Source organism: Cherax quadricarinatus, chromosome 82, assembly GCF_038502225.1.
Source record: "Cherax quadricarinatus isolate ZL_2023a chromosome 82, ASM3850222v1, whole genome shotgun sequence".
Taxonomy (NCBI): Eukaryota; Metazoa; Arthropoda; class Malacostraca; order Decapoda; family Parastacidae; genus Cherax; species Cherax quadricarinatus.
In genome coordinates, this window is record NC_091373.1 from 21,077,718 (window position 1) to 21,092,178 (window position 14,461).

General features: G+C 41.5%; 1 protein-coding gene across 2 annotated transcripts in view; it reads right to left on the bottom strand.

The window, feature by feature from the left end:
- LOC128702902 (endoplasmic reticulum-Golgi intermediate compartment protein 2) overlaps positions 1 to 11,543 on the bottom strand; it is a 286,545-nt gene extending 275,002 nt beyond the window's left edge. For both annotated transcript variants that reach the window (XM_070102635.1, XM_070102636.1), the window contains exon 1: positions 11,437 to 11,543. In XM_070102635.1, coding sequence (XP_069958736.1) covers positions 11,437 to 11,539 — 103 coding nt within the window. In that variant the 5' untranslated portion in view covers positions 11,540 to 11,543. The remainder of the gene's footprint in view (positions 1 to 11,436) is intronic.
- Positions 11,544 to 14,461: the final 2,918 nt, after the last annotated feature.

Genomic DNA, 14,461 nt, shown 5'->3' on the forward strand with positions numbered 1-14,461 from the left:
ATCCTTGCCTAAGGCCTACTTTTACTGGGATATAATCTCCCTCTTTCCTACATACTCCAACTTGAGCCTCACTATCCTCGTAAAAACTCTTCACTGCTTTCAGTAGCCTACCTCCTATACCATACACCTGCAACATCTGCCACATTGCCCCCCTATCCACCCTGTCATACGCCTTTTCCAAATCCATAAATGCCACAAAAACCTCTTTATCTTTATCTAAATACTGTTCACTTATATGTCTCACTGTAAACACTTGGTCTACACACCCCCTACCATTCCTAAAGCCTCCTGTTTCATCTGCTATCCTATTCTCCGTCTTACTCTTAATTCTTTCAATAATAACTCTACCATTCACTTTACCAGGTATACTCAACAGACTTTTTTTTTTTTTCAGCAAGTCGGCCGTCTCCCACTGAGGCAGGGTGACCCAAAAAAGAAAGAAAATCCCCAAAAAGAAAATACTTTCATCATCATTCAACACTTTCACCTCACTCACACATTATCACTGTTTTTGGAGAGGTGCTCAGAACACAACAGTTTAGAAGCATATACATATAAAGATACACAACATATCCCTCCAAACTGCTAATATCCCGAAACCCCTCCTTTAGAGTGCAGGCATTGTACTTCCCATTTCCAGGACTCAAGTCTGGCTATATAAAAATAACCAGTTTCCCTGAATCCCTTCACTAAATATTACCCTGCTCACACTCCAACATATCGTCAGGTCCCAAATACCATTCGTCTCCATTCACTTCTATCAAACACGCTCATGCACGCCTGCTGGAAGTCCAAGCCCCTCGCCCACAAAACCTCCCTTATCCCTTCCTTCCAACCTTTTCGAGGACGACCCCTACCCTGCCTTCCTTCTCCTACATTATTTTTTTTTTCTTCTCCAGGTGCATATACGCTTACTATAACCCACTTTTCACATCCAACCTTTATTTTACTCCACATAATCCTTGAATACATTTACAGTGCCTGCACTCTGAAGGAGGGGTGTTAATGTTGCAGTTTAAAAACTGTAGTGTAAAGCACCCTTCTGGCAAGACAGTGATGGAGTGAATGATTGTGAAAGTTTTTCTTTTTCGGGCCACCCTGCCTTGGTGGGAATCGGCCAGTGTGATAATAATAAAAAAAAAAAATAGTCCCTCTTTTCCTGTCATATCTTATCCTTCAATATTATTGCTACTCCTTCTTTAGCTCTAACTCTATTTGAAACCCCTGACCTAATCCCATTTATTCCTCTCCACTGAAACTCTCCCACCCCCTACAGCTTTGTTTCACTTAAAACCAGGACATCCAGCTTCTTCTCATTCATAACATCCAGAATCATCTCTTTCTTATCATTTGCACAACATCCACACACATTCAGACTTCCCACTTTGACAATTTTCTTCTTCTTATTCTTTTTAGTAATCTTTACAGGAAAAGGGGTTACTAGCCCATTGTTCCCGGCATTTTAGTTGACTTTTACAACACGCATGGCTTACGGAGGAAAGATTCTTATTCCACTTCCCCATGGAAGTAAAAGGAAAAGTAATAAGACCAAGAACTATTAAGATAAAATCAAAGAAAACTCAGATGAGTGTGTATAAATAAACATGTACATGTATGTGTATGTGACCTAAGTGTAAGTAGAAGTAGCAAGACGTACCTGCAATCTTGCATATTTATGAGACAGACAAAGGACACCAGCAATCCTACCATCATGTAAAACAATTACAGGCTTTCGTTTTACACTCACTTGGCAGGACGGTAGTACCTCCCTGGGTGGTTGTTGTCTACCAACATACTACCTCTACTCAACAGACTTATCCCCCTATAATTTTTGCACTCTCTTTTGTCCCCTTTGCCTTTATACAAAGGAACTATGCATGCTCTCTGCCAATCCCTAGGTACCTTACCCTCTTCCATACATTTATTAAATAATAGCACCAACCACTCCAAAACTATATCCCCACCTGCTTTTAACATTTCTATCTTTATCCCATCAATCTCAGCTGCCTTACCCCGTTTCATTTTATCTACTGCCTCACGAACTTCCCCCACACTCACAACTGGCTCTTCCTCACTCCTACAAGATGTTATTCCTACTTGCCCTATACACGAAATCACAGCTTCCCTATCTTCATAAACATTTAACAATTCCTCAAAATATTCCCTCCATCTTCCCAATACCTCTGACTCTCCATTTAACAACTCTCCTCTCCTATTTTTAACTGACAAATCCATTTGTTCTCTAGGCTTCCTTAACTTGTTAATCTCACTCCAAAACTTTTTCTTATTTTCAACAAAATTTGTTGACAACATCTCACCCACTCTCTCATAAAAATTATATAGAGTGGGCCCCCGCCTAACGTTGGCATCACATAATGTTAAATCTGCATACCGATACATTTTATTGCTAAAATTTTGCCTTGCATAGCGCTAAAAAACTCACTCAACGCTATTCGTCTGAGACGCGTCTATGTGCGGCCTGAGCCAGCCTCACATGTTCCGCAGGTGGCATTGTTTACAAGCCAGCCTCCACGGTAACATCCAAGCATACAATCGGAACATTTCGTATTATCACAGCGTTTTTGGTGATTTCATCTGCAAAATAAGTAACCATGGGCTCCAAGAAAGCTTCTAGTGCCAACCCTACAGGAATAAGGGTGAGAATTACTATGGAGATGAAGAAAGAGATCATTGCTAAGTATGAAAGTGGAGTATGTGTCTCCGAGCTGGCCAGGTTGTATAGTAAACCCCAATCAACAATCGCTACTATTGTGTCCAAGAAAACGGCAATCAAGGAAGCTGTTCTTGCCAAAGGTGCAACTTTGTTTTCGAAACAGAGATCGCAAGTGATAGAAGATGTTGAGAGACTGTTATTGGTGTGGATAAACGAAAAACAGATAGCAGGAGATAGCATTTCTCAAGCGATCATATGTGAAAAGGCTAGGAAGTTGCATCAGGATTTAATTAGAAAAATGCCTGCAACTAGTGATGATGTGAGTGAATTTAAGGCCAGCAAAGGTTGGTTTGAGAGATTTAAGAAGCGTAGTGGCATACATAGTGTGATAGGGCATGGCGAGGCTGCCAGTTCGGACCACAAAGCAGCTGAAAAATATGTGCAGGAATTCAAGGAGTACATAGACAGTGAAGGACTGAAACCTGAACAGGCCTGTTTTGGAAGAAAATGCCAAGCAGGACCTACATTACTCAGGAGGAAAAGGCACTCCCAGGACATAAGCCTACGAAAGACAGGCTTACTCTGTTAATGTGTGCCAATGCTAGTGATGATTGCAAAGTGAAGCCTTTATTAGTGTGTCACTCTGAAACTCCCAGAGCGTTCAGGCAAATGAATATCCTCAAGGCTAATTTGTGTGTGCTGTGGAGGGCAAACAGTAAGGCATGGGTCACTAGGGACTTTTCTATGACTGGTTACACCAAGCATTTGCCCCCACTGTGAAAAATTACCTAATTGAAAATAAATTAGACCTTAAGTGCCTCCTGGTGTTAGACAATGCCCCTGATCATCCTACAGACTTGGCAGAGCAACTTTGTGGGGACATGAGCTTCATTAAGGTCAAGTTTTTGCCTCCTAATACCACTCCTCTTCTGCAGCCCATGGACCAGCAGGTCATTTTAAATTTAAAAAAACTGTACACAAAAGCTCTGTTTGAAAGGTGCTTTGTAGTGACCTCAGAAACTCAATTGGCTCTAAGAGAGTTTTGGAGAGATCACTTTAATATCCTTAATTGTGTAAACCTTATAGGTAAGGCTTGGGAGGAAGTGACTAAGAGGACCTTGAACTCTGCTTGGAAGAAACTGTGGCCAGAATGTGTAGACAAAAGGGATTTTGAAGGATTTGAGGCTAACCCTGAGAGGCGTATGCCAGTTGAGGAATCAATTGTGGCATTGGGGAAGTCCTTGGGGTTGGAGGTTAGTGGGGAGGATGTGGAAGAGTTGGTGAAGGAGGACAATGAAGAACTAACCACTGATGAGCTGCTAGATCAATTTCAACAGCAAGAGGCCACACCTGAGGAAACTGCTTTGGAGGAGGGGAGAGAGAAATTGAATAAGTTGCCTACTTCAAAGATTAAGGAAATCTGTGCAAAGTGGATGAAAATCACCCTCAGACAGCTGTTGCAAGCCGTGTTGGCAACCTGTACACTGACAGTGTTGTGAACCACTTTAGGAAAGTCATAAAGGAACGAGAGGTACAGACCTCTATGGACAGATATGTTGTGCGACAGAAGTCCAGTGACTCTGAAGCTGGTCCTAGTGGCATTAAAAGAAGAAGGGAAGTAACCCCAGAAAAGGACTTGACACCTCAAGTCTTAATGGAAGGGGATTCCCCTTCTAAACACTAAGACCATCAACACTCTCCCCTCCTCCCATCCCATCAATCATCAACAGATCTTCAATAAAGGTAAGTGTCATGTAACTGTGCATGTCTTCTTCAGTTTGTGTGTATTAAAAGGAGGAGGGAGGAGGAGGAGGAGTAGGAGGAGTAGGAGGAGAGGGAGGAGTAGGAGGAGGAGGAGGAGGAGGAGGAGGAGGAGGAGGAGTAGGAGGAGGAGGAGGAGTAGGAGGAGGAGGAGGAGGAGGAGGAGGAGGAGGAGGAGGAGGAGGAGGAGGAGGAGGAGGAGTAGGAGGAGGAGGAGGAGGAGGAGGAGGAGGAGGAGGAGGAGGATGATGAGGAGGATGAGTAGGAATAGGAGGAGTAGGATCAGGAGGAGGAGGAGGAGGAGGAGGAGGAGAAGAAGAAGAAGAAGAAGAAGAAGAAGAAGAAGAAGAAGAAGAAGAAGAAGAAGAAGAAGAAGAAGAAGAAGAAGAAGAAGAAAAAGAAAAAAAAAGAAGAAGAAGAAGAAGAAGAAGAAGAAGAAGAAGAAGAAGAAGTACCCTACCTAATAATAATAATGTAATAATATGTTCCTTGAGGCATGAAAACAGTTCACCCCATGACAGTGACAAGATAAGGGGAGATAACATCTGATAAGAGCTGACCTTTGATGAGCGCAACCGCGGGTGGTGGGAGGGGGGCAGCTGTCCATCTGTCAAGAGCCAGGAAGAGGAGGAGGAGGAGGAGGAGGAGGAGGAGGAGGAGGGGAGGAGGAGGAGGAAGCGCCGGAGAAGGAGAAGGAGGAGGCGGAGGAGGAGGAGGAGGAGGAGGAGAAGGAGGAGGAGGAGGAGGGAGAAGATGACGACAAACAAACATTTGTCTGTCTGTCTATTTGTCTGTCTGCCAAACTCCCTGTCTATCCGTCTAGCTCTGTCTCAGAGAGAGCCACAAGACTGTGTCATCATCACGCTTTACTCACATCTTCAAGCAGAGTATAGCACTTTGGTCTGGATTTTTTGGGTTATCCTAGGTAATTTACACTATGTATAGTTGTATTTATGTGTACCTGTGAGGACAGAGATAGACAGAGAGAGAGAAAGAGAGACAGATTGAAAGAGATAGAATGAGGGAGAAAGATAATTAGATAGAATGGAGGGGGGAAGCAGCATCCGACCCCATTGTTTTTGACAGCGGTAGGGGAGTGAGTAATGAGACAATATGTCATTTTGACAGCTGCCGACTCCTGACTCAAAACAATTATAAGCCACACACTCGCACACAAGACAAGCTTGCTGAAGGGTGATAATAGCAGTTTTATGAAAGTATCTAGTGACTATATATGTGTATATATATTATAGAAACCAGAAGCAAGAAGGGAAGGCAAGAATGAAGGAAGGACTTGATGAAAGGAAGGAAAAAAGTAATGAAGGACAGATGAAGGAATGTAGGAAGAGAGGTGGAATGCCCTCCAGGTAGCCTCCAGGTAGGAAAGGAATGAAGGAAATTAGGAAGGAATGATGACACACGACCATTTACCTAGGATAACTACATAACACAACTGCCTGCTAATACTTTGAAGAAAAATGCTCAGACGAGGTGTTTTGTCTTTGCACATAAAAAAAAAATCAACAAAAATGCACACACACTGATTTTATGTGTGAGAGTGTAAAACACCATAGTGTATGACACCATGTTTTATGTGTAAGAGTGTAAAACACCACTGTGTATGACACCATGTTTTATGTGTGAGGAGTGTAAAACACCACTGTGTATGACACCATGTTTTATGTGTGAGGAGTGTAAAACACCACTGTGTATGACACCATGTTTTATGTGTGAGGAGTGTAAAACACCACTGAGTATGACACCATGTTTTATGTGTGAGGAGTGTAAAACACCACTGTGTATGACACCATGTTTTATGTGTGAGGAGTGTAAAACACCACCGTGTATGACACCATGTTTTATGTGTAAGAGTGTAAAACACCACTGTGTATGACACCATGTTTTATGTGTGAGAGTGTAAAACACCACTGTGTATGACACCATGTTTTATGTGTGAGAGTGTAAAACACCACTGTATATGACACCATGTTTCACAGAGTTCCACAAGCTGCAGAACTTCTAGGATTAATATTTCATGTGGTAAAAATTTTTTGGGGTTCATACTTTGGGGTGTCAGGAACAGATTAATTTGATTTCCATTATTTCTTATGGGGAAAATTCATTCACCTAACGATAATTTCGCCTAACATTGAGCTCTCAGGAACGGATTAATAGCGTTATGCGAGGGTCCACTGTAATTAAAAAAAAAAAAAAGAGAGAAAAAAAAGGTATATCGGCAACATTTCTGCAAGCAGCAGGACTCCATGTTGCCATCAGGTGAGAATCCAGTGCCAACTTCATGGCCTTATGTCTCAGTAAATACTGACCCTAAAAATTTGTTTTTGGCTTTATTGTACACAGAAAATTGCCCTCTTGGAAAAAAAAAATAAATAAAAATATTTGGACCGCTAGCAGTGCAAACATAGATCTATGTTTGGACAGCTAAGGGGTTAATAAGAGTAATGAATTTTTTTCATGAGACTAAAAACTGTGTCCACATCTCCATAATTTCTGAAATAACCCTATCCCCATTCAACTTCAAAGAAACCACTGACAGCATGCCCATGCACTTTGTTCTAGGCTTAGATTCAATGAAACTCTATATTCATCAAGAATTGCAAGAAACCACTATCTCATGCCTCAACCCCTTGACTGTCGCGGTCGTATATATACGTCATGGGAGATACAGTGTTTGACGTATCTATACGCATAAATTCTAGCGGCTTCAAATCAAGTGGGAGAGGGCTGGTAAGCCTACATGAGAGAGAATGGGTCTCAGTGGTGGGTGTGCACCCTGTGAAAAAAATCTGGAACTCAGCGGTGCATTGTGGGAACGCCATCTTGGTAGTCCATTTTCACCATGCCTCGCAGTAAGAAGTTCCTCACTCCTTGGCGGATTGGAGGTCTTTTGTTCCCAAGTGATAGCTCAAACAGCGATGAAAGTGTCAGTGAAAGTGAATTCCCTGGTTTTGAAGCGGGTGTGACCAAAAAAAGTGCCCAGGATAACATAATTAGTGATGAAAACCCAGATGACCCACAACCTTCCACCTCTGGTGCTGGGCCGGCTCGTTCATGTTCACCTGTACCAGGACGAAAGAGGAAACTATTTGCCCGTGTACAAGACTCAGATGTGAGCAGTGCAAGTGATAGTGATTTCAAGGTTATTGAAAGCAGTTCTAGTTGTGACAGTGAGGGTGAATATTCCCCAGTGAAGTGGCAGTATATATGACGTCGCATGCGGTCTGGTAGTGTGCCATATGCTCTTCCAAGAGGAAGGAGTACATCTCGGAGCACATCCCGTGGCCCTACACCCTACACCACGACCTGATAGTGAAGATGATGATATTGTTACGATGGGTATCAATGATGCAAGTGAGGCAGCAGGCGGTGGTGGTGACAGTGATGGTGGCACGAGTCATGTGACACCAGCAGCGGGCCACGCTACTACCCGCGCTGCTGACTCTGCACAACTACAACCAGCCTCACCCAACCCCACACTCCCACAACAACCACAACCACAACCTGCACAACCACAACCACATTGCAATATCCAGAACCCACCAGCTGACCGCATCTGGGATTGGCAGCAAGATGACGAGTTTGTTCCCAATCCCCATGACTTTGATGGAGGACAAAGTGGAATACAGCCATCATGTACACTTGGGAACAATCCCACTGAACTGGAATGCTTTCAGTTGTTCTTCGATGAACCCCTGATGGACATTATTGTCAGGGAAAGCAACACATACTATGAGTACACCATGGCAAACACTATTCTGTCACCAAGATCATGCCTACACCAGTGGAAGGACACAACTGTGGCAGAGATGTATCTGTTCTTTGCCACAATAATGCTTATGCCACATGTGTATAAGCACAGTGTCAACACATACTGGGCGACAGACCGCCTGATTTCAACCCCTGCTTTCAGTGACATTATACCAGTGAATAGATTTGTGTTACTGTTACATATGTTACACTTTTCAGACAAAACCAGGCCTGACAGAAGTGACAGGTTATATAAGATCAGACGTGTGTTTATGTACCTGAAACAAAAGTGCTGTATGTATTTTTATCCCTTCAGGAAGCTTGTTATTGATGAGTCTTTGATTTTGTTCAAAGGAAGACTCTCATTCAAACAATATATACCAAGCAAGAGGAAACGCTTTGGTATAAAGTTATTTGTTCTGTGTGATTGCAAAACTGGTCTGGTTTTGGATATACAGTGGACCCCCGACTAACGATGAGCTCCCAACTCGACCAATTATGTAAGTGTATTTTTTAAGTGCTTTTGTAGGTGTATTTTTGGGGGTCTGAAACGGACTAATCTAATTCACAATATTCCTTATGGGAACAAATTCGGTCTATAACAGCACCCGAACAGACTTCTGGATTGAAATAATATCGTTAGTCGGGGGTCCACTGTAATTGTGTACACTGGCGGTAAAACATTGGAAGATACCAGAAAGTTACTGGGTATCTCTGGTGATGTGGTTAGAACAATGATGGAGCCATATCTTGGTAAGGGGCATATTTTATATACTGACAACTGGTACACAAGCCCTATACTCAGTGATTTCTTGCGAGTGAACATGACAGATGTGTGTGGCACAGTGCGTGGAAATTGTAAACATATGCCTAGGTTCGATGCTGGCAGTCGTAGAGGTGAAGTGCAGGTGTTTGCTGCCAATGACATAATGGCATTTCGGTGGCTTGACAAACGTGATGTCACACTGCTGACATCAGTTCACCGACACGAAATGGTAGACACTGGCAAGCAGAATAGAGAGACCAATGAACCCATTGTAAAACCTACAGCTGTGATGGATTACAACCTCAATATGCGCTTAGTGGACAAATGTGACATGCAGATTGGGTTTGCTGTGTTCGCAAGAGTTATAAGTGGTACATAAATCTGTTTTTCCATCTTCTTGACATTTCCATGCTGAATGCTTATAATATGTATAAGTTGAAGACCAAGAAGAAACCCAAATATGGTGAATTTTGTTTGTCAGTCATCAGACAAATAATATTCAAGTACCAAGGAACACCTGCAATAGACCAGCGTCAACGAAATTATCAACACATGTCCTCTCGTCTGAGGCCTGGTGATCACTACCCCATACCACTGCCTGCTACTACTGCCAAGAAAAATGCTCAGAAGAGGTGTTTTGTCTGTGGACATACCACAAAATGCCCACAAAAACGCAGACACTCGTTTTATGTGTGAGGAGTGTAAAACACCATTGTGCTTATACCCATGTTTCAAAGAATTCCACAAGCTGCAGCAGTTCTAGAAAAGTGTCCAGTGATTGTACATATGTATATATATTATAGAACAACCGTAATAAACATTTTTTTACAGTGTTTGTGTAAACAAGTTTTAGCAACATTATAATGATACGAGTGTTTTTGCTATAATTGTGTTACATTCAACGAGTGTATATTTGAACAGTGCACAATAATTTGGTCTCACAGGCCACAAAAGTTATGTGAAAAAATAAAATAGTGAAAAAAACAAGAAACCATCGAATACAAGTAAATCAAAGTTTGCTGGGTGAGCGGAAGTCGCCGCTGTTGCCGTTCACAGATCATTTTCAGCAAACTTCACGGCTCTATATCTCGGTAAGAACTGATGGGAAAAAATTTTTTGGGGGGGACTAAAACAGTCAGAAAAATAATCTTAACATTTTCATAAGAAAACATAATTTTTTTTTTTCAAATATTTTGCGACACCAGGAGACACTTCAGGATTGGGCCTTTCAACAGTCAAAGGGTTAAACATTACATGTACCTAGTCAAAATCTTCCCAAATTTTTAAGAAGGAAGTGTTAAATACAGTGGACCCCCGCATAACGATCACCTCCGAATGCGACCAATTATGTAAGTGTATTTATGTAAGTGCGTTTGTAAGTGTATGTTTGGGGGTCTGAAATGGACTAATCTACTTCACAATATTCCTCATGGGAACAAATTCGGTCAGTACTGGCACCTGAACATACTTGTGGAGTGAAAAAATATCGTTAACCGGGGGTCCACTGTATATGAATTCACAGGTATTGCAAAGCAAAGGGCAACATTTATTCAGAGCAGTTTGCTCCTGCCTCTCACAGTTACTGAACCATTACAACAGGTTACTGGATACACTGAAAGACAAACAAAATGCATAGGTAGTCTACCCACACTTTGCAAAACCTTCATAAAGTGCAAGCAATAGGAATAATTGGGAAGATGGATATTCAACTTTTAAACTAATCATACTCAAACAATAATAGGGAACAAGGTAATATCAGAGGTTGCAACAGTGAAAAGACCTTTTCTTCAAACCACATTACTAGCCCCCAATTATCTTTCTCACTGTCATATCTAACACAGACAAAAACATAAATCATAGCAAATATCAGTACCCAGTCTATCATAGGGCATTTCTAAGATTCCTGTGACTGTAGCACTCACTACTCCCTCTACACTATTCCATTATTTTACCACTTCTTGAAATAAAGAAAAAACTCCTTTTAGCAGCTTCTTTTCTTTAGTTTACAGTTACAGTGTCTTGTTTTGGTAAATGACAAGGTGAAGAAGTTTGAGTACAACTCTGTGAGTACAGTGGAACCTTGGCACTCGAACTTAATTGGTTCCAGAAGGCTGTTCAAGTGTTCGAGTACAGAACAAATTTTTCCCAACCAGTTTTCCTTTTGGTTGGCTGTTATCACTAACCCTCTTAAGCCCCATGGCAAAACGCCAAAATATGCAAACAGCAAAGTTCTGGTAGGTCGTGTCTGTTTGGGCGAGTGCCGAGCAAATGGTCGACTACTGAGAGATTTGTTTACCAAAGCATTCAAATACCAAATTGTTCAAGTACGGAGCTGTTCAAGTACTGAGATTCCACTGTACTTCATTCTTTATACATAACAAGAATAAGCAAGTAGACAGAAGGAAAGTGACCAACAATGTGCTAGATTGTACATTCAAATTATAGATATAAAAATTGTTGAACTTACATGTCCCTCCAGTCGTTGATGTTTTAACACATTCCTCTGAGGTTTTAGGAAAGGCATCCAAACTCTTCACTATCTGAAGTGCCTTTTTCCTGTGGCGTAACATCTCTGAAAAATAAATGTTATAAGTACAGATGTTCCTGGCTTTATACAGCAGTGGTGTTCAAGGACCATGGCAGCTGTACTGAGATCAGATCCACATAAGAATCTGATATTTGGAAACTGTACTGATCACATATTGTACAACAAATGTACATCACACATAAGGAATGTTAGACCCAAATGGAAATAAGTGATCCTAACAACAATCATGCTGAACAATTCTTTCAACTTGTATTATTCCTGTCATTGTCTGTTATTTAATCATCACATGTACCTTGCTTCATCCTTAATATATCACTAATTATAATTTTTGTATTGAGTTACTAAATACCTCTAATATTTTAAAAACTATGTATTCTTATTCTCATACACTTCTAATCATAATAAAATTTTAGACTGCCCAAAATGCTTTGCATAACAAGGAGCTTTCTATAGTTACACATGTCAGTCACCTCAATTATATAATATATTGTACTCCACTTTAAATATAGAAATAAAGTTTTTTCTTAAATGTTTATTTTGGGATGAATGGGTTATCCTAGGTTAAATTCTACATAATTTATAACAATAATAATAATAACTTAATAAGTAAAACTACTGTAAAAGTTTAAAATTTTGTACAGTGGAACCTCAAATATCGAACTTAATCCATTCCAGAAGCTAGTTCTAAATTCGAAAAATCTGAAAATCAAAGCAATATTTTCCATAAGAAATAATGGAAATACAATTAATCTATTCCAGAAACCCAAAAATATTCACAAAAAAAAATACATTTTATAGAGATTAATTACAGTTTTGCATACACACAACAAATACTATAGCATTCAATTATGTATATAAATATAAAATAACATTTTTACTTACCTTTATTGAAGATTGGTGATGGCATCTGGAAGATAGGGAGGAGGAGAGAGGGAGTTGGGGTTAGTGTTTGGAAGGAGAATCCCCCTCCATGAGGACTTCAGGTAAAGCCCTCTCTGGGGTTACTTCCCTTCTCTGTCTTTTAATGCCACTAGGACCAGCTTGAGAGTCACTGGACCCCTGTCTCACAAAATATCTGTCCACAGTCCTCTGTTTCTGGTGCCTCTTTAACATTTCCCTAAAATGGGACATGGTTCTGTCATTGAACTTGTTGCAAAGATGGCTTGTTTCAGCTTGCTCAGAGTGGTACTTCTCCACAAGCATTTGAACATCATTCCACTTGGCACAAATCTCCTTAATCTTTGAAGAAGGCACCTCATCCACTCCCTCTTCCTCCTCCTCTGAAGCAAGGTCCTCAGCTGTGGTCTGATACTGCTCCAGATGAAGCTCTTGCAGCTCTTCAGTGGTTAGCTCTTCCCTGTGGTCCTCCACCAACTCTTCCACATCCTCGCCACTCACCTCCAGCCCCAGGGTGTTCCCCAATGCCACAATAGAGTCCACAACAGGCAGAGGGTCAGCTGGGTCAGGGTCAGGGTCAACCTCAAACCATTCGAAATCCCTCTTCTGGACACAATCTGGCCACAATTGTCTCCAAGCAGAGTTCAAAGTCCTGGAAGTCACTCCCTCCCAAACCTTACCTATAAGGCTTATGGAGCTGTAGATACTGAAGTGATTCCCCCAGAACTCTCTTAGGGTCAACTTAGTGTCTGTGGTCACTTCAAAGCACTTTTCAAACACTGCTTTTGTGTAGAGTTTTTTGAAGTTAGAAATGACCTGCTGGTCCATGGGCTGGAGGAGAGGAGTGGTGTTAGGAGGCAAGAACTTCACTTTTATAAAACTGAAGTCCCTAGACAAGAGGTCTAATAAGTTTGGAGGATGAGCAGGAGCATTGTCCATTAACAAGAGGCACTTGAGTGGAAATTTCTTTTCCAGGAGGTATTTCTTCACAGTGGGGCCAAACACTTCATGGACCCACTCCTTGAAAATTTGTCTTGTGACCCATGCCTTATGATTAGCTTTCCACAAGACACATAACTTGTTCTTAAAGACATTGTTTTTCTTAAACACACTGGGATTTTCTGAATGATACACAAGTAAAGGCTTCACTTTAAAATTACCACTAGCATTAGCACAGGACAAAAGAGTAGGCCTGTCTTTCATAGGCTTGTGTCCTGGCAGTGCCTTTTCCTCCTGTGTGATGTAGGTCCTCTTTGGCATTTTCTTCCAAAACAGGCCTGTTTCGTCATAACTGAACACTTGTTGGGGTTTGAATTTTTCAGTGTCTATGTACCCCTTAAACTCTTGTACAAATTTCTCAGCCACCCGTTTGTCTGAACTGGCTGCCTCAGCATGTCTTAAAACACTGTGTATGCCACTATGCTTCTTAAATCTGTCAAACCAGCTTCTGCTGGCCTTACATTCACTATCAGCACTGGTTCCAGGAGTTTTCTGAACCAGATCAACATGCCTTTTCGCAAATAATCGTCTCTGAAACACTATCACCTGCCATCTCTTTATCCTTGATCCACACCAGCAACAACTTCTCAACCTCTTCAACTATTTGTGGTCTTTTTTTGGCTAGCATATTAACACCTTTCGCAACATCAGCTTCCTTGATTTGTTCTTTCTTTGCCAGGATAGAACTGATGGTCGACTTGTTTTTCCCATACATCCTGGCAAGCTCAACAAGTCTCACACCACTCTCATATTTCTGTATTATTTCCTTCTTCACATCTATGGTGTTTCTCACTTTCTTTACCACAGGGGTACCACTAGCAAGTTTCTTTGAGCCCATGGTAGCTTATTTCACAGTCCCACAAGCACTAAACACAATGAAATAATCGTAAAATGTTTAAGTGAGAGCGCAGGTTAGTGTTCACTCAAGCATCAACAAAGCCAGACTGGCTCACGGCGCCTGCACGGGGATGCGGACAGAGTGCGCTGGCGGACAGGTCTGGTACCCGGCGGTCCGAAAATAGGGGTGCATTCGATAATAGGGACAAAG